The following is a 21,073-nucleotide window of genomic DNA, read 5'->3' as shown; positions in this document are numbered from 1 at the left end:
AAAATGAGGGAGTAACGAGGAACGGTAAAGATTTGGAAAGTGGCGCGATCTAGAACGTTCGTGCATGTTCGTATACGATCGACTATCTTCGGCCGACGATTGCCGAGCGCACATTACTATTTTCAGGCACACAGGGCACCTCTTGACGGGTTTTCAATAAGTGAAGAGGGCGGCGGTGCAAGGGATTGCTTTTTTTCTTTTTTCATTGAAATTTTATGTGCAGTAGATGCCGAAATTGTAGTGGCCTGTGGATGCGTGCGTGATAAAACATACGATGCTGGAAGACATATTGGTGGGGCTTAAGGCCTGACGGTCTGTCGGTCATTCCGGCAAAAATGAAAGAAGCTCGTCGGTCCGAGCAGCTGATGGCGGCCGAGTGCTGTTCGAGCCTCTGTGTCGTCTCCCGTTGTGGCGTTTAAGTGAGTGTGTGCGTTTGTCTGCACGTACGGAGTACGGCTGCCGCGTGTTATAGAAGAAAGATCATTCCCTGCGGAAGATAAGTTTCGCGCAGCGTGTAACCGCTTTCTAGTTGAGTTACCAGCTATTTCGTAACGGTGCTTCGTCTCTGATACTCTTGGTACCCGACACGCAGGCAGGCAGGCAGGCAAGCAAGCAGGCAAGCAGGCAAGCAAGCAAGCAAGCAAGCAAGCAAGCAAGCAAGCAAGCAAGCAAACAAGCAAGCAAGCAAGCAGGCAAGCAAGCAAGCAGGCAAGCAAGCAAGCAAGCAAGCAGGCAAGCAAGCAGGCAAGCAAGCAAGCCAAGCAAGCAGACAAGCAAGCAGGCAAGCAAGCAAGCAAGCAAGCAAGCAAGCAAGCAAACAGGCAGACACGATACGGTAAGCCTGCATCGAAGCCGTTCCACAGTGCATGGTGCAGTTAATTGAATTCGAAATTGAAGAACCGAAAGGCAGAGTGAGAATCACCGGTCCTGGAAATTTCAGGTAACGCATAATCCACGTATGACGATCGAGGAGAGACACGGTGCCGCTTCTCTGTGTTGCACGGTGTAGGTGGGAGATTCAGCGTACGACGATAGGGCGTGCGTTTGCATGTGACAACGCCTAACAAACGATCGCGCCTCTGTTCTCGCAGCCGATACTAGACGAGCTAGTAATTCCGTCACGAATTTCTATTGAACTGGAAACTTGATGGATCTCGTCGGTTGACAAGTCAATCACGATTAGCACGTTGTTCCGTTACGCGGAAAACTATTCTCGTACTATGCACGCACGATCATCAATTTTCACCTTTTTCTTTCTCAGGAACGCCTGAATTGAGTAGGTTATCGTGTCCAGACACACACCACGTGCGGTTTCTTATTTCGTGCAGTGTCGCTTTATTCCTTGTGAGTGTAGTGAGTTTATCCTCATCAACGCGGAATGCGGCCTCCTCAGGGTGGACGCAGTCCTCTTTAATTGTGTCCAACACTGGAAAAGCACAACCAAGGAACGAACGTATCTCTGGCGTTCTATTTCCCACCAGCTTTCATAGTGCCTCCGTTAATACCAACATGTCGTCAGGGACTTTTGTGGACCGGATAGATCCCTTTGCCAAGAGATCTCTAAAGAAGAAGTCGAAGAAGTCACAAGGATCGTCTCGTTATCGTAACTCTCAAGACATCGAGCTTCAACAGTTACCACAGCTTAAAGGTTAGTTATAATCGTTATACAGTTTCCTCTCCAACAGGCTCTTTGCATTTATATTTTCACGCTAATGTTATAAAGACATTAGTTATTTATATAAGTAGAAAAGTCTTTGAAACTATGCCTATTTTATTTTTAAGTAAAAGCAATGTCATCTGTTACGTACGTCTCGCTATATTACAACATAGTGCTCTAGTCTGTTTAGTGTTTTTTGTCTCCAACGATAATATTAGTTTCATTTTCTTGAAGTAGGTATTTAGGAATTATCATTACTATACTATTATTTCATTGAAAGAATAACTTACGCTTTGTTTTTATTTGATATATGTAGTAAAAAGATCTTTGCACTTGTCATTTCAATATTAAGCAACTAACGAATGTATAGATGCAATAGAATTGTATTTGGAAGATAAACAAAGTTATAGTTGATAGTTTAGCAATTTTGTTTTAATCTTCTATGTATGCTATTTTCACTGTTTCTGCTATTTGTTATATCAACTAATAGTACGTTTATACATAATGACAAAAAATTTTGTTATCGTACGTTAAACTGATGGAATGATTTTTAAGTAAATTTCAAATGTTTACCAAACACATGGAAAATTTATTATTAATATTTATGACTTAATGATATGTATATATTATGTTAATCTCATATTGTTTTCAAGAGTGATGTATTAAATTTCCCGATACGTTGATACGCGAAATTACTGAAGTTAACCTCAAATTTTTCGAGACGAAGTACGGTCACATCGAAAATGGAAACATTGTTTCATATTTCTATGTATTTGATAAGTGGTGATAAATTAGACTGGTATTTCGATTCATCGACTACCTCGAGGGGTAGCTTTCGATTCTGTGAATACGTGTCCAGTGTACTTTGTATTGACGTACATTCTGAAAATCGATGAAGAGCAGCAAAGCAGAGGTCAGTTCACGTTACCCGACCGATTTTCTTGCACTATAAGTCTCGAACAGAATCGATGACAGCAATATGCAGGATTGAACGAAAATTGAGTTTAGTAGAGATGACTTTCTTAAAAATGACGACGACTTTATCGCATTTATGGGTAGTTGCATGATATTGTACGATTTGTGAACTGGAATTTAAATTTGATCGCTTGCAAAATTAAGTCGCGCCATGTGCGTGTCACCTTACGTCATGTACTCTTATTACCCGACCAACGATTTTAGAAAAGTGTCTTTGATAACTTTGAAATAAAAATAGCTCGGAATTTTTATTCCGCTCTTGTTTATGGGTCGTTGCTCTGCTATTTATCCTTCAAATCATTATTATATAACCTGAGCAAGTTTATCACTTTTTGCAATTGAACGATGCGTACCGGAACTAATTGTTAATTTACAACAGAAGCCGTTATTAGTGTCGTTAGAGTTATCATTCGGGAATGAAACAAATTGGTTCCATTTAATCGTGAATTTCCAACACGTTACATAGAGGTTGTTAAAAAACGTCTGCTTATTACCTATCATAATTTATTGCATTGCACAGAAGTTTCAAGATATTGTAAAGGCATTGAGATGCTTAGTCTCCTGAGAAATAATTTGTTAAATATTGAATTTTTTTGATTAAATTCGCGGGTAAAGGATATAGATGGATAAATAGTTGAAAGAAAATATGAAAGTTGGGGTAGCCTCCGGATCGATATTGATCCAAACTCGATCTACTCACACTATTTTCGTGCGAAGGTACTTGAAAACAGTATGTAGTGACCCATAAACTCGTGGCACGTTCCAACGACGAGCGGTTATGCGAAATACAGGCATCCACCTTGCAGTAGGCAGTGTCGTTCACCTCTGCCAATAAACGGCAGTAGTCCTTAGTGTCTCTCTTTCTCTTTTACTCGTTCACCTTCTCACTATCTCGTCTGTCTCTTTCCATCTTTTCTCTTCGAGTAGTTTCTCTGCCATTTCTTGTGCGCTGATTCATACATAACCTCTACGCACGTGTTTTCCACTCGAGTAGTATGCACACGCGTTCACGTATCAACATTTATTTCACAAGTCACATAATTTTCGATTTAGACCTTGCGTGTTTGATCAAATTACAGAATACATATGTATATCTACGTAATATCAATAATTAGAATCCATTCTTGCAATTAGTAATAGTTGTCAATTTTTAAAAGAATACTTTGTATATATCGTGCGTAAATTTCAAAGATTATAATGGAAGATTGTAACGAATATTTGTTAACGAAAAAATATATTATTATACAAATATGATGAAGCGACAAGAAAGTTGTATCGCCATTACTGTATCGACGGCAACGAATGACACGTTGAAAGGTAAATTTAGACATGGAGTTTTCTTTGTGCTTGATATTTTCGTTGTAACTATATTTAATAAATCGTATTTCAAGACCCCCCCACACGCACACACGCTCGCGCTCGCATTATGTAATATGTATATGCATATACATATAACATTTCCATCATAGTCTCAGTCGTTAAAAATGTTAACAATATCGGAGTAAAAAATTGTCAAGACATCTTGTAGAGTTGATCATATTTGTCGACTTAGAAGTGAATAATGATAAATATCGCGGTACAGGTATACATATACTCTGCTACGATTTGTTTGTATAATTGAAGTAAATAGTAATAGCACCGCGTACGTGGGTAAGCCTGGCATCGTGCGTGATTTATGTACTGCATATAGTCCGTGGCGTAAGACCAACGCATAGAAATGTATCTTGGATCAATTAGGTACTTGGGTAGAACTCGAACCAACGATTGTGATGCTTGTGAGGATTTTTAAAAACATAGAGAAAGTAAATTTGTGGGAGGAATCAATCGCAGTTGGACAAGAAACGAAACACTTTATAGAGCAAAGTTTCGTGGTGGTGTCGTTGTTATTAGAACATCGCTGTAGGATCACGGTAATCGGCTGCTCGACAGAAACCGATAAGAAACCGCAGATTTATCGTCGCACGCGCGCGATTTAGACATGTCTCGCGTTGTTGCGTATCATCGGTTCGATTAACGGTTGTTCGGTGCAAAATGGTAATCAATTCTGATTTTCTTCTATCTGTGATATCGATTCATTGGTAAATGAATTAACAGTTTGCTGTCGACGTAAACTCAATTGTAACTGCATATTAGCGAGTACTTTTTTCTACGAACAAAGAGTTTCGAACACAATTTCGAAAAATATTTATTACTAGTAGGTAAACACACCCTATGTAATTTGCGGGATTTAATAACCGATTTTAATTTTTTTTGCCATCTAGCGATTGTTTTTATACTTGGGCAAGAAGGTCGGAGCGAACGGAAAAGTAAAAACATACAGTTCCGGACGCGCAATATTTCATAAGAAATTCGAATTAAATTAATATCGTCAGCATTAAAAGGAGAGTTATAAATCGCGACGACCATCAGATAGGCTGCTACTAAGATCAACTATTGTCTTGTCGATGAACGATCGAGATATCAGAGTTTCTATACATCGAATGTAAAATGAATGCACAAACAGATGAAAAATGTAACGGTCTTAATTTCTTAGCAGAGCCTAAATAATAGCAATCGCAATGGCTAGTTGCCATAAGTGGCCCCACTAGCTAAAAACAGCGCCGCGCAGCGTTAAAGGGAAATACATATCCGTATAGAGAGCAATCTGTGTCCAAGATCGAATCATTGCAAAGTATGTTTAATCTCGAAGCGGCCTGTCTCGTGTATTTATTACTTGTTATACATATATATTATGCCCTCTGGCAAAGCGATCGGGATTTTAGCAGCAACGTAGACGCAAGTCGCTTAGCAGATTCCTCTAGCAGTACACGTATGCCGTCGAGCGATGGTGAGTCGTCGTCACTGGCGATCGTTTTTCCACTTGTCGAACACGAAATTGGATTAATTTTATACACTTCCGGTTTCCTAGACGTTCTCACGCGTAACATTTCTAAAGTAGTGTTTACCTCGTGTCGATCAGTGTTTGATTTATAACCGTTACCGCTAAAAACATACTTTGAAATTGTGTAAATTGCACGCGAAACTTGCTGAATTTTTTCTTTTCTCGTTTTTAGCGATAAAGTGTGTTTTAATTTTAATTAGTTTCGCGAGCAATTCACTTTCATAAAAAAATTGGCACGTTATGGTTGACCGATGTTCCTTGTTAATCTCGAATAGGTTAACAAAGAGGTTGATACCTTTTTGCGTGATATTTCGATTCGTTAACTTTCATCTCCAATAGAACTGAATATGATCTTAATCAGGCTGCGTGTATCACTTGGAAACGTGAAACATTTGTTTAGTCTTTGAAATAGCGCAACGTCGTACTAAAGCACAGTTTCTATACGTACCCGTACATATGTACAGTGAATGATAAAAATATTCGGACACTATGGTATGTTTGCTACAACGGTCTATATCTTTCTTAATTATAGAAGAAATCAATTAAAACGAGTTCTTTCGATAGAGTATTTATTGTACTAAAGAAATTATACGTATAACTTATTTAACTAATTTGGTGTAATAAAATGATGTCACGGTTTAAGGTACGCGTTTCGCCTTTAATTGATGGCACGATCGAATGCAGTGGTCATTGTTAAGATCATTATGCTGCAGACGGACGAATGATGGCGGCGTTTTCTGATAAATACGAGGAACCACCGTCGTCGGTCGTTGTATTTATCCACTCGTGGTGCAAGCATTTAGGAGCTTGCAAATCAATGACGCAACGTTATATTTGTGCTACGAATGATTTTCCGATGATAAAGAAACGCGTCTAGACGAGCATGTGAAATGTTTCTACCGTTGACATTGACGCGAATCATTATGAAAGAGCGGTCGACCCGTTCCTTGAATAGCAGGTAGAGCATGGCGCGAAAAGCAGCAGCAAGGGAACGGCATCGACGCGTGTTCTGTAGTAGTAACGCGTCAATAGAAGCGATGGCGTGGCACACTTTGCATTCTATTCCATTCTCAACTAATTGCCCTCGCCGATTAAAATATGATGCGTCTCGACCACACCAATAAAAATCATTTCTCACGATACAAGTATCGTCATAGAATTAGGTGCGAAGAAACCTAGTGAAAGAGAAACGCTCGGTGCCAGTAATCTATGAATCATTGTCGAGGACAAGTCGATATCTAACAGTTGTTGACCGAGTTAAGTTGCAGCTGCAATCGCACGGTGTAGACAAAATCTGTCTTACGAAAGATTGAAAATGCAACGTTAGAAAGTATAGTGTATAGTAGAGTGTATTTGCCTCGAAAAGATAACAAAAAAGTCGATTTCAACAATTTCGCTTAAACTGTAAAATGTTGATCAATTAAGCGTCGAAATCGAGAATCGCAGCGTAAAATAGTGGTAGTGAGAGCGGGCGTTATCCATGCTTTCGTTTAAATATTAATTTTCGTGGAAACTTTTATTTGAACGGGTACATTTTCGGAAGTTTCAACGGGGTCAAAGTACCAAGAAAGGAGAAACGTCCGTACGTTACAGGGCAATAAAGCTGGTAAACCTAGATCCGGCTAAGAGAGTCGACGCGCAGAATCGATCCACAAGCGAGTGGTGAATGCAGGGAGGACACCGATGGCATTGTTAGAACATTGACCTTCGTGCGTGATCTCAGACCGCGTGTACAGGCGAAAGCAACAAAACATGCAACATCGGTTACTTAAACCTGTGTGGATATCAAAATCATAGTCGAGCGACCAAGGAACATGGATGACGTGGCTTAGATAGGTGGGCGAAACTTGAATGGGAGGCCGTTCGCGCGTAGCGTAAAACGTTCATTTCATTATTTTTTTTATTATATTTATACGAGAAACACCGATGTGTCGAGTATTATTCATTTTACAATTGTTTAACGAATAGTGGTAAATCTTTAAATAAATTTTTATAGGGTATTCGATATAACAAACAATTATTCACAGCATCAATTTTAATTAATTTTCAAATAGTTTTTCATTTCTTTACAGCTATTAAATACAATCAACAGAGTTGACACTTGAAATTTCATTCTTGTTAAAGAACGGTATATAACGATCCGATTGAAAATGAAATTATATTTACCAAGTGTAGTTGTTTCTACATTGTTGAAAAGACGTTGAATTTAATGATATTTTTGTCGAAAAATACTTGGTAATATTTGACACATCGATGTATGTATCCGGCCTCCATTTGAACTTTCGAGCACCGAGCGAAGACACGCGGTCTCGCATTACGTTGACCCATTCCGTTAATTAGAGTTACGTAAAGATGGCCGTACACCAAAGAAGAAACGCGAACCGAACGTGCATACATTCGAATCTAGAGGTTCGGTTGTTACAGGGGTTTGTAAATACATAAACCGAGTAAGCAGACGCGCACACGAATAATAAAATGACACCAAGTGGCGACGCGACGGCGACTGAAACGGTGATTCGAAGCGAGCGACACTCGAGGAACGGTGTCTCGGACTAGGATGTAAAACAGCTCGTAGTATCCACTTGCCGCGCAGTCGCCACTCGTTCGGTACGAGTGAGATACATACAGTAACATTAGCAGCTCGTAGCTAGCTCGTTACTGCACAAGTGAATACGCGGCCTAATCAGAGCCACCAAACTAACTAAATAAAAGTTTTATATATCTTACTGCTTCGGTAATATTAGTTTTTACCAAATAGTTTGCAGTTTGATTAGTTTTTCTTTCGCCTACGTAAATTTTATTAACGCGTAAAGAAACAAAAATAAATTTTCTCAATTGGAATTTTTGAAGAATATTTCCAAGACACGGTTCAGAAGATCTATGTGCTTATAGAAACAATAGACAAGTGGCAGTCTCCTGGCTTCGCATATTGACGCATTCTCTACGATTCTCACGATTCAACGTGATAGTATTATCAGAAATTTCGAAATATCTTGAAAATTAAGGCCGATCGCCATATACATGCAGAGAAGAAAGTTGTGTTAAATCTTATCCTCTATTATAACATGTCCAAAATCATCGAAATCGATAGAGATAGAATGGAGGTCGAAATAAAAATATTTTGTAATTTCGAATTATTTTTCTGGGAAGAAAGAGGGGAGGGGTGAAGTATCTGCGCATAGACAAACTATGGGAACAATCCGCAAGTAAGGAAAACACGTTGAACAGAGTTCACAATGCACACGTTCACTGATAGAAAAGAGATGAGACACACACAGCGAGAGAGGGGGAGGGCAAAAGGAAAGAAAGAGAAAAAGCCGGGCAGCCGACGAACCCCCAGAGAAGCAACGCCGGCGGGAGTATTGATCCGGAATGCTGGTGACCGCCTGCCTGGAACGCTCTCTGCTATTCCTTTAACTTCTCTTCTGTTTCCTCTGTCGCTCGTTCTTGTATGCGCTGCCGTTCTCTTTCTCTTCACCGATGTATCGTTCCCACTGTTTCTCCGAGATTTCCTGAGATTTCGTATTGCCTAACCCTTGTTACAACTGTTGATCCCAAGGTAATTAAGGTAACAGTCCCAATACTTGGAGGGTTAAGGGGTGCGGACGAAATTGTTTAAAATTTTTCAAATGTACGAGTAACATTCTATCAAACGATTTTATAATCGCGTGATAAACCGTGTTTATATATTAATACATATTGTAAATTTCTATAAAAGATATCACAACTTTTGATAGTAAAACGAAATAAAATTAAGTTAAGATGGAACAAGAGATACATTTTCATACTTATTTTCTAATCATAAAAGTGTATGAGTTTAATGTATATCGTGTTCGTTCTTCTTTTAGAACGCGCACCGTTATTCGGCAAAAAAATTATTACAATTCGTAAACATGTCCGATTTATTCTATCCGCGATAGTCAATGTTGTTTCGTTCATCGTTTCGAAATGCAATGTGTTTGCAATCGAAGCAACTACGTTGCACTACGCGTCGGGAAGAGTACGTGAAAGTACCGACCGTGTTATGAATGAAATTATAAATACGTGCATGCTAGATGATCGTGCACGAACGACCAAGCGAGCGCGTAATTCTATTTTTGGAATCGTTTGCAACTACCGATTCTTGTTCTTCGACCTTTTCCTGTCTTTCCTTCGCTCTTTCGGTCGAGTCGGTGGAATCGAATTTCTTTTCTTCGAAAACCGATCGTTGGCCTTTATGGATCGACACTAATGTTTTCTCGTGCCAAGTAACCAAGTATGTAGTTACACAGTCGTAGATTAAACATTGGTAAAACGCGTGCGATGTAAACCGCGATTCTCCGACAACGGATAATAAAATCGCACTTCCGACATATGACACTGCCAATGTGGCGCTAGTAAAATTCTAATTATGTTTTGGGTGAATTGTAAGCGTTCATTCTGGGCACGGTGTCAATTCTCGAGCCACGAGTGGTGTCGTCATTTGGGAATGACGTTCGATCGGTTACACTTGCATTTTCTTCCGCTATTGACGCGTGCAGTTTCTCGGCTCGCACGCGGCTCCGCTGCACTAATGGCCCTTCGCGAGAAGACCATTTATCGAGAACAATATTCCTCGAGGACACGAAATATATCTAATAGTAATTTTATAAAGACTAATTGTAATAATGCGAATCTTCTCGACACTTATTTTCTTTCTTTTTATAATTATTTTTTAAATTTCATACTGTCGGTCCTCGAGGACGGGCATCACGTTTAACGCGTTAAGCGATAATAGGCAAGCTGAGAACCTTTGAAAGGAATTTTTTTCTAATTTAAAAAATATTACATCGCATTTACATATTTGTTAACGTTACCTGGCCATACATACATATATGTATTTTGGCACGAGCGATCCTGCCAACTACATGCATGCAAAGTGGGTATCGAAGCTGACAACAAGATGTAAACAAACATAGTACGGAGGGTGTTTACATTTCACATTCGAAACACCAAAGCTAACGCGGTAATTATTGGAATCGAAAAGTATGTAAATAAATAGGCGAGACACTGTAAACTTAACAAGAAAAACTTGGTGTGCGTATATTTGAGAAAAAGTACCGAACGATGCTTGAACTTGTGCCAAAAAGAATATTGGTCCAGCAGGCACGAGCTTTGCCAACTACGCTACATCCTCTCTTCTAAACTAAAGTCATACTTCAGGAGACGAACACGCGTTTAAACTGTGATGTTAAATGTCAAATATCTCGACCTACTATTAACCGTATGTTCTTTTTACCATACATTATTCGTTTCACTTAAAACACTATCCACCATACATAAGCTTGTTAAAAGCTGAGACTTGTATGTATGTATACTACGCGTATAGACTTCACCTTGTATGAGTAAGAAGAACAATACGAACAATAAAAATAACAAATAAAAAGTCTCTATTATAATATCGATGTATTTGAACGCAAAACATGCATCTTGGCTATTTCTAAGAATTCATTGTGTATGCGTGGGTGCGCGCGCGCGCGCGCACGAGAGAGAGGCGAGGCTTCACGTAATTCGATAATTTCATTGAGGGCACGTTGCAGCCTCGTAGAAAGCAAACTACTTCGAAACACGATAGTCCATTCCCCGTAGATAATTATAATGCTCGTTGGTGATGTATCGATAAAGCGAAAGTAACACAATCGGTGATTCTGCATATTTAAACTCGTCGTCGTCGTCTCGATTATAGAATAACTTGGGAAAAATACTATTGAATAGAATGGTGAACAGGATGAAAAGAAAACTTCAACGACCAGATATATGTATAAATAATATACACATTTGTTGTATTTTAGCGTCGAATAGTTGGACACATTGGTACGAAAGCTCTGAAGCTGAGCCGTGCTTTGCATTCTAATTCTACAAAGTTAAGAATTATTTCGTTCGATGGAATATCGTTTGCGCTCTGTCTGCGGCCGTGACTTTTGAAATAACTTGGTCACGGTACATACGAGATGTCCAAGGGTTAATATGGGTTTTGCACAGTAGTTTTCATACTATACGCGTATGATCGATCAATACTATAATAATCATTCGGGCCTGAAAATAAAAAGGACAAGAAAAAAAAAAAAAAAAAAAATTGGTGATATCCCTGTGTTTGATAATTGCTTGGTAGGAGATCTCGGTACCAGTGTCCTGGTTTCTCTTTGGCCTAAACGCTCCAAGTCCGATCCTGAGGATATTCTATCAGAATTCATAGACGAACCAAAAATAACACTCCGCAACCTGCGGATGATTCCACTACACTGTGAACAACGTACCTCGTATGTGGCACAACAGGTGATTGATATCATGAACAACGTAACAACAATACTAATCAATGGGTTGTGCATTTACAATGGAATTACACTTACTGGAATGGTCACAGAGATGGTTCTTAAATCAACGATAGCTGTGGGACAAGATCGCATAAAAAATGTACAAAAAGATTATTATTAATTGTTAATAATAACGATGATGAATACGTGACAAATGAATTATTTGTGAAAAAGAGATGTTTGTGTATTTTACATCGATGTAAATTTTATTCGAATCGATATGAAATTTATTTCATTAAATTAACATGAGATTACCGATATGTTGCAGATGTTACGCCATCGGATCAAGAAGATTTATTCATTAGAAAGCTTCGACAATGCTGTGTGACCTTCGACTTCATGGATCCAATGGCAGATCTTAAGGGCAAAGAAATTAAACGTAGTACACTGAATGAGCTGGTAGAATATATTACAGTTGGACGAGGCGTTCTCACCGAGCCTGTCTATCCAGAAATTATTAAGATGGTAGGTCTATTGAAAAAATAATAATACTTGAACTTGTAACTTTCCGATAAAATTAAATTTTCAATATAAAATAATACGTTTTTTTTTCAAGATTTCTGCAAATCTGTTTCGCACATTGCCACCCAGCGAGAATCCGGATTTCGATCCAGAAGAGGATGATCCGACACTGGAGGCGAGCTGGCCCCACCTTCAGCTGGTTTACGAATTCTTTCTACGTTTTCTTGAATCTTCAGATTTCCAGCCTACAATTGGCAAAAGAGTTATCGACCAAAAATTTGTTTTACAGGTACAAATGTTTTCAAACACGACGTTATACCTTTATCTACGATACTTGATATTCATCGTTTTCTAGTTGCTGGAATTGTTTGATTCGGAGGATCCTAGAGAAAGGGATTTGTTGAAAACCGTCTTGCATCGTATATATGGAAAGTTCCTTGGCCTTAGAGCCTTCATACGCAAACAAATTAACAACATTTTTTTGAGGTATTTCAATTTTCTATACTCGCAACTAGAGCTTAAATGAATATTTAATCAAAATTATCTTCGCTACTACTGCAGGTTTGTATATGAAACGGAGCATTTCAACGGAGTCGGTGAACTTCTTGAAATTCTGGGTAGCATTATCAATGGATTTGCCCTTCCTTTAAAAATCGAGCACAAGCAATTCTTGGTTAAGGTGAATATTTTTCATATAAATACGTATTATTTGCGATACATGTTTCTTCGATCTATCGTTTATCGGTTGATGGTTTACTGCAGGTGCTGCTACCATTACATAAGGTGAAATGCTTATCGTTATATCATGCACAATTAGCTTATTGTGTGGTACAATTTCTTGAAAAGGATGCAACTCTAACAGAACCAGTTATACGGGGTCTCCTTAAATTCTGGCCTAAAACGTGTAGCCAGAAGGAGGTAATGTTCCTTGGTGAAATTGAAGAAATTTTGGACGTCATTGAACCTAGCCAATTTGTTAAAATACAAGAACCCTTATTCAGGCAAATTGCACGTTGTGTATCTTCACCACATTTTCAGGTACTTAAAATACAAATTCAATATTACGACTGATGGAATAATTACTCGATCTATACAACGTCATTCTATTCTTGTAACAATTTGTATCGCAGGTAGCTGAAAGAGCGCTCTTCTTTTGGAATAACGAGTACATAATGTCATTAATTGAAGAAAACAATCATGTAATAATGGGAATTATGTTCCCGGCATTGTATAGAATTAGCAAAGAACATTGGAATAAAACCATCGTAGCGCTTGTTTATAACGTTCTTAAGACATTTATGGAAATGAATAGCAAACTCTTTGATGAATTAACTGCAAGTTACAAATCCGAAAGGCAAAAGTAAGTGATATTTCATTTTTAGAGAAAAATAAATCAAATCGGTTGAATTTTTTACCTACAAATAAAACGTAGTAAAAAGTTTTCGATAAATTTAACGTTATCTATAGAAATATTTTGTCATGTTAGAGAAAAAAAGAGGGAGAAGGAAAGGGACGAATTGTGGAAAAAACTGAATGAATTGGAGGTAGAACGGCGTAATGCTCTAACAACTACAGCCAACACACTAGTTTCTGTCACTACCACACCTGCGACACGAGCCCACCCCTGAGCTGGTGGTGAGTGACCATAATAAATAATAATTTTTTTACTAATAAATATCTATATACTTGATCCTTTCGGTACAAAGGGTACATATATCTGTAAAATCACTCTCAGTCTTTGGATCGAAAGAGTGATCTAGCTAGTATAGTAACTCTATGATAGAATAATTAAATATCCTTTATTTTTTACGGGTTTTGATTAGCGAAAAGTTCAAAATTACAAGTATACGTGAAAATATTTTGAAATTACATGGCAATTTGTTCTATTTCCTGACAAACGTGTTTGTTCCATTCGCTCGACTAGCGAGAATGCTTGCTTGCTTGCTTGCTTGCTTGCTTGCCGATTAAATTCTGCCGTATCGAAAGGATTAAATATAATTAAATTTTAATGTCTTTGGTACAAGTCACAAGTTACTAAAATCATTGTTAATTTCAGATGGAAGTTCATTACCACGCTGCCCAATCATTAGTTCTTAGTTTACGTCGATTGTCCATACACTACATGCAAAAATTACTGTTGTTAGTGAAGAAAAGTGTCTCACAATGGCATTCTTGACGTAATGTAATTCCTTTCGTTAGTTACGCCTGTTGGGCGAAACGGAGAAGAAGAAGAAACAAATGAACGAAGCAGTAATCACAATTTCATTCTTGATGATGATTGATAAGTTCTAATATTTTTATTGTGTACATTAATTCCCACTTTTCTTTTTCCTTTTTCTTTAACCGCAATGATTTAAGTTGTATAATGTACTCGGTGTCAGCACATGATACGAGGATGTTAGCCCCTTAACTAAAATTTAACTATGCTCGGTAGGAGGAAATGATCAAGGTGTAAATTCAAATAGATAAAGTATATTGTTATAACATTGAGTTCTGCATGTGATATTCGCTTCGGTTATTAAATGGCTAATATTCTCTGATGACTGACACACCTTACTCTGTTCTCGTCTCCAACGGAGCCAGCAGGAGCGTTGTTTGAAATGTATCATATATTCGTATTAATGATAATGATAACTATAACAAAACATAATAAAGTTAGGTGTGTGTATATATATATATATATATATGTGTGTGTGCGCGCGCGCGGATGTATGTGTATGTATATGCATATGCACGCACATACATGCATGCACGCACGCATATGTGTATGTATATGTGTGTATATATGTATGTGTGCGTGTGGGTGTGTATCTATGTATGTATGTATGTATGCATGCATGTATGTATACATATACATATACATATATATATATATATATATAATACATAATATTATAAAAATATAGTAATATTGATGATATGACAAGTCACACATTCACACATACACGAATACACCAATCTATGGTAAACACGTGTAACGTACAGACCGCTGTGCTATAAATATTAATATTATGCCGACTGCATGGCCGCAACAAATTGAATAAATTTTTTCAAAGAAGAAAAGAGCCATGATGATATGCGATAAGCATATAAAAAATAACATTGAATAATAAGGTTCGATTCAGTGAAACAAAAACTTAAAAAATATATGTTGTTTTTTAAATAAAAAGAAAAATAAAAGAAACGAGGGGCAAGTATACAGTAACAAAAATTAATTGTACCAAAATATCCATTGCTTATAAATATAATAAATAATAGAGATACAATGCATAAGATTTATTCGGAGCTGTGCTCCCACAGGCCACCGCAAAGACGTGGGATCGTTTTTAAAGTTTCTTACCATTGCATAATAATTAATAATTAATAATTAATAATAATAATAATAACAACAATAATAATAGTAATAATAATAAACAATAGTAGATCTTACTAAATAGATGGTTAACAAATGAGTGACTGCTTGCTCATATTTTCATGAAGTAATTGAGACATTCAACATATTTGTTACATTTTACTTTTCCATCTTTTGTTTTGCGTCAAATATGTTTTACCTCATACCTCATAGTACACTTTGTTTACTTTGTACACTGTTTATCTCCACTTCATGAAAACTTAGTTAAAAAATAAATTAAAGTATATAATTATTGTAAATGCTGTAATGTGACGCGAGAAGAACAACATAGATAAAGTCATAAGAGTTCTATACGCATAAATAGACACTTTATTAAACGAACGTCTAATTTATTTCTACTCTCAAATTCTTTTTAAATGCGTTGATTACGGGAACATCAGTAACACCATCAGGTTGCTAGTTGCTTATTATGGCCTATTTTCTTTTGGATTTGTGAATATCCTCTTCCCCAATTTTCACAGAAATAGAGCATTTTAATAATATTACGTTTTGGGCTAATTTAACTTTTAATACAATTTCAAGCTTACAATAATAAGGATTTCTACTAATATACATATATACGTACATACATACTCATACGTATGTGTGTATGTGTGTTTGTGCGTTGGTATTTTTTTATATCGTGACGACTGCATTTGTGCAACATCATCAATACCAAAATTAGATATATGTTTGCAAACAAGTACTTCCATAATTTGCAGAAAATGGAATATAATCAAAAGTTTCGAACAATAGAAATCCTATGGATACAAACATGAACTACACTGTGATAGTCTGTCGTATGTATTTATTGTTAAAACTCAACTGTTTGTGATTATTATATCAGTTTTTTTTTTCTTTTTTTTTCTCTTTTTTTTTTTTTTTTTTTTTTTTGTGCAAATTACAATCGAGCAACCTCAACTTAGTTACAATTAGTCCGAATTATAGTGACAGTATGATTTCAATGTATATATAGATTTAATAGATATATACTTCAAATACTCGTATTAATCACTGTTAGGAAACCAACAGTTGTACAGTTGATTTTAGAATGTAAAAAGAATAACATAAATGAAAGTTGATTAATTTATCCTTGTCATATTAAACATAAGAATAGTTAGCTATTCGTATAATAAATTTAAGTGCAGTAATTGATTAAAGATTATTACTTTTTTATTTATATACGCTACAACAACTGTGGCTCAAAGGTATACCAACCTAGCTAGAAAGATTCTTGTAAGATTAAAATTAAAAAAAGATACGTATGTATACGCAAAGTGTTCCGCGGATTGGAGACAAGCTATATTTTTAAAATACTTATACATAGAAATAGAAATAGAAATATGTCATGGGGCAAAGTTAACTAGTATAAAATGGAGCATGTTTTTATATTAGATTTATGCATTTTTTTTTCTTTTCATTATTACAACCAAAAAGTTCAACTGCATCTACTTGTTATGTAGAACCCCATACTTTTAAATGCTCTAATCGTTGAATTATTCTGTTCTCTATGAGAAAGCATTAAACAACTGATGCCCTTATTATTAAACTACTTGAAAATGGTTTAAAAGAATCGTAGAAAATTTTCCGTAAGGTTCTAGTAGTGGTTTAAATAATTGACGCACTGTCGGTCGGTTGGATATTGGTAGTAGGCTACTATTCATAAAATATTCTCAACATGAAGAGAAAGATGCGAGCGTACGTCAAACGCGGTATATAATTTAAAAATACTCGAGAATTTGACACATTTGCGAAACAAAGTCTCGTAAACATGTAAATGACAAGAATCGTCTCTATCTATATAAATGAATGTGCACGAAATACGATCGTGTCGATGCCGAAATTCTAACGTCGTGTTTATTTAGGTTATAAGCACTTATAAAACATCGAATATTGTTGATTTAACGTTTGATCGAATATTTATCGTTACGATGTTATCACGGAAAAATAAAGATTTAAGGACAATCAAAGAAGGAGTTGTCGGAAAATACGTGAAGAAGGAAACTCCGCCTGAAATGCCAAGTACGTAGTTTCTCTTTTTATTTTACATGCTTGACAGTCAAGTAAATTGTTTCCCTATTACGTTTCATGCATATTTTTGGGACATTATCTTTCTATTTTCCCATTTATCGTATCTATCGATTGTAATAGTTGTTTTTCGAGTCGGACCTTTCTTTCAAACCGCTATTTATTTTTAGTTATTAATGTATGGACCACAGAACCAAACAGAAGAACAAGGAATCGTAATAACCATCAAACTATTTCGACGTCTATGGTAATTAGCAATGATGAGCATTATATTTTTGTAGGTGAATAAAAATTTAATTTTTACATAGTCTATTCCGCAACAACCCAGTATGGTCCAGAAATTTGGAAACACTAAGACAACAATGAGCGCGGTAGGTCTAGGAAGTCACGAAGGAAAGTATACTCCTAATAGTTCTGTACCGGATTTAGCTCAAAGGTAATTTATGAAAATGAATTTAAGATCCTTTGTCGATTATTTAAAAACCCGAACAATTCTTTAAAATGTATTTCTCCAGATTTGCCAGTCTTTCTGTCAATACTAGTACAAGAGATGGGATGCCATCTCGTACAGCGACTCCAATGTATCATTCCAGACTTTCACCTGCTATATCTCATACTTATGTTAATCAGTATGCTGGATCCGAGTATCATTTAGATAGGGTTCAAACACCGCAGATGCCTTATAAGCCCTTTGACATCGATTCGGGTTACGAAGAGTATAATCATTCGGCGTATCGTCAAAATACAGGGTAGAAAATTATTATTACTGTAGATTTGTCAAAAATTATCATATCGCATACGTCTTCTTTGTGATATTTTCAAGATATAGTCGATGCCACTCTGAAAGATCAAGTTCTAGGAACGAACAACAGGAAGAACTTCCTCTACCGCCCGGGTGGTCTGTCGATTTTACTCTAAGAGGCAGGAAATATTATATCGATCATAATACAAAGACCACTCATTGGTCTCATCCTCTGGAAAAGGAAGGCTTACCTACAGGTTGGGAAAGAATAGAGTCTCCCGAATATGGTGTTTATTACGTTAAGTAAGTACAGGGAAAATAAAAATTTTCTAGTAAATTACCATGATTGTGAAAATTTTTTCATGATTTTCAGTCATATTACACGACAAGCCCAGTACGAGCATCCATGTTATCCCCATGAAATCCAAGCAGTACGCGTTGTAGCGCCTCCGCGGCATACACACTTCCACTCTCATAGCGTTTTAGTTCCAGCTAACCCGTATTTAAATGAAGAAATACCTCATTGGTTATATGTATATAGCAGAGCATCCGTGGCGTTAGATCGAAAATTACGGTGGGAACTTTTCCGTTTACCTGAACTAGACTGTTTCAATGCCATGCTTACGAGACTGTACAAACAAGAGTTGGAGGAAGTTGTTATGCGCTACGAAGAATACAGGTTTGTTATATCCTATCGTGATAATTTGCCATTAACGTCCGTTACTTTCAAATACTGTTTGTTTAGGTCAGCTTTATTATGCGAAATGGAACAAAGGCTGAAGGAATTAAATCCAGAAACCTCAAGTTCCTTGTCAGGAGCGATTGCCCTACGACAGTCTCTGCCTTGAGTAAAATTTGATAAAAACATTTCAAATTACCTTACTTTTTGCATGTCAAGAAGAGGTCCTGTAACAATGCGAGCAGAAGAAATTTACCGAGCTATTCTTGTAACTGTATTTGTGTATAGTAAAACTTGATGGAATTTTATTTTTTTTAATCTATTTTATTAATTATTAATCAATAAACTAGTTTAAGTTTCAAATACTAAATTACTTTGATGCGTCATATCGTTTATATATATATATATGTTGCTACTTTGCTGGAACTTGAGATACAGCGTCCTTGCTATTTTGTACAACTTTTGTATCTACCACAGTCAATCCACTCAAGTTTATCGTCTGTACATCTTGACCATGGCCCAGATATTTTAACATTACAGCTTCTATAAACATTTACATTTTATATAATAGATTAAGAAGTGAAAAAGACTAAGTAAATCGGTAACTTTGTGCTAAATACTTTTCTCATCTTTATCCGAGGGTAAATTTTTATTATACAATATATAAAATATCAATCCACAAACGTGCCATCCAAGGAAAGCATATGCTAAGGCAAAACGTTGTTTGTACAATCTAGCCTGTTCGTAATTATTAGGTCGAAATATACTTAACACTTTTCTCAGTAACATGTTGTTTCAGTTCATACAAGAAAACTTTTAAACAATTCGATTTTTCTGAAAGAAAGTAAATTTTATTTAGTTAACATAATGTATCTTTTCATTAACCTCATATTTAAACATTTTAACGTGGAAAAATGTGAGGTTATCATTGGAAACAAAGAATTTTATGTATAATGCTTTTGATTTTTCGAATAGTAATGTAATTGCTACGATCGCCATTAAAGATACTGCACGTTTATTAAAAAAGAACGCGAAATCGTACATATCAGAATCTTGAATGAAAAATTTAAACGTTTCAGTTTTTCTATGTTTGTTTACTATCCTGACACGAACTACATGTTTAACAAAAATAGAATCATAATTACTATTTAGTTTGTAACAGTATACATGATCTCACTTGTGCATATAGGAAACATACCGATGATAACACCCAATTAATACCCGCGATGAAAGCAAAGATGCCAGAAGTGCAACGAAGGCACTTTCTCACACTATGCCAAATCACGCGTGAGCTCGTAGACAAAGACAAAATTACATATGCCCTCTTTCTCGATTCACCGAAGCTGCCCAAAGTAAGTTCGGACCGTCTCGTGGGAGTCGAGAGAGAAAGGCTCACACTTCCCTTCTCGCTCTTGAACAACTAATATCCGACCTCCCGTGTTACAAGAAATTAAAAAATCTCTTTCAGCCGTAAAAACAAATATTTTCAATCATAAAAGGACCATAAAAACATATTACTTATCGATTACACTTATTTATGAAACGTGATATTAAGATTCTGAGACACGTTTTTATTTAACAGAGTCAGAAATGTGTAAAACATTCCTTATGTGTATATCAATAAAGAATCAAAATTATAATACATATTTTCCATGCTTTTTATTTACGATCCCCTCCAACCTTTCCCAATAATTTCCCTCTAATTAATATTTTATCAAACGATATGGAAGCGATAGTTATACCTATATTTACGGTAAAAAGCATCAAAGTATTGTATACAGATCCCCTCTCGCCCCCCACGATTTGTTGACGACGTATAGTATCGCCATCTAAGAACGGGATTCGTACTATCCGGAGTACAGATCCCCTCTCGCCCCCCACGATTTGCTGACAACGTATAGTATCGCCATCTAAGAACGGGTTTCG

The 21,073-nt window shown here is 36.5% G+C and overlaps 2 protein-coding genes and 1 long non-coding RNA gene across 8 annotated transcripts; 2 read left to right on the top strand and 1 right to left on the bottom strand.

The window, feature by feature from the left end:
* Positions 1-1,117: 1,117 nt before the first annotated feature.
* Positions 1,118-16,040, top strand: Wdb (serine/threonine-protein phosphatase regulatory subunit widerborst). 2 transcript variants are annotated; one of them, XM_076781039.1, is made up of 9 exons: positions 1,118-1,648; positions 12,114-12,310; positions 12,402-12,596; positions 12,663-12,793; positions 12,869-12,986; positions 13,070-13,345; positions 13,438-13,667; positions 13,794-13,942; positions 14,364-16,040. In XM_076781039.1, the coding sequence occupies exons 1-8, from the start codon at positions 1,510-1,512 to the stop codon at positions 13,933-13,935; spliced, it is 1,428 nt and encodes a 475-aa protein (XP_076637154.1). In that variant the 5' UTR covers positions 1,118-1,509; the 3' UTR covers positions 13,936-13,942; positions 14,364-16,040. The 2 variants fall into 2 exon arrangements, with proteins under 2 accessions (XP_076637154.1, XP_076637155.1); XM_076781040.1 differs by lacking the exon at positions 1,118-1,648 and adding an exon at positions 11,624-11,945.
* Positions 16,041-17,588: 1,548 nt separating this feature from the next.
* On the top strand, positions 17,589-19,353 carry LOC143349644 (uncharacterized). Of its 3 annotated transcripts, XM_076781038.1 has the most exons (7): positions 17,589-17,720; positions 17,897-17,973; positions 18,035-18,162; positions 18,242-18,475; positions 18,550-18,771; positions 18,842-19,147; positions 19,214-19,353. In XM_076781038.1, exons 1-7 carry the CDS (start codon positions 17,630-17,632, stop codon positions 19,314-19,316), a joined length of 1,161 nt encoding a protein of 386 aa, XP_076637153.1. In that variant the 5' UTR covers positions 17,589-17,629; the 3' UTR covers positions 19,317-19,353. The 3 variants fall into 3 exon arrangements, with proteins under 3 accessions (XP_076637153.1, XP_076637152.1, XP_076637151.1); XM_076781037.1 differs by having other exon boundaries at positions 18,586-18,771; positions 18,842-19,316; XM_076781036.1 differs by having other exon boundaries at positions 18,842-19,316.
* Positions 18,417-20,480, bottom strand: LOC143349647 (uncharacterized). 3 transcript variants are annotated; one of them, XR_013080963.1, is made up of 5 exons: positions 20,346-20,480; positions 19,768-19,981; positions 19,063-19,690; positions 18,810-18,960; positions 18,417-18,719 (listed from the first exon to the last, which is right to left on the bottom strand). It is a non-coding gene; the product is annotated as an uncharacterized LOC143349647 (long non-coding RNA). The 3 variants fall into 3 exon arrangements; XR_013080964.1 differs by having other exon boundaries at positions 18,810-19,374; positions 19,522-19,690; XR_013080962.1 differs by having other exon boundaries at positions 18,810-19,690.
* Between the last annotated feature and the right edge of the window lie 593 nt (positions 20,481-21,073).

This window comes from Colletes latitarsis, chromosome 14, assembly GCF_051014445.1.
Source record: "Colletes latitarsis isolate SP2378_abdomen chromosome 14, iyColLati1, whole genome shotgun sequence".
In the NCBI taxonomy this organism is placed as follows: domain Eukaryota; kingdom Metazoa; phylum Arthropoda; class Insecta; order Hymenoptera; family Colletidae; genus Colletes; species Colletes latitarsis.
This window is presented reverse-complemented; position numbering and strand designations above follow the sequence as displayed.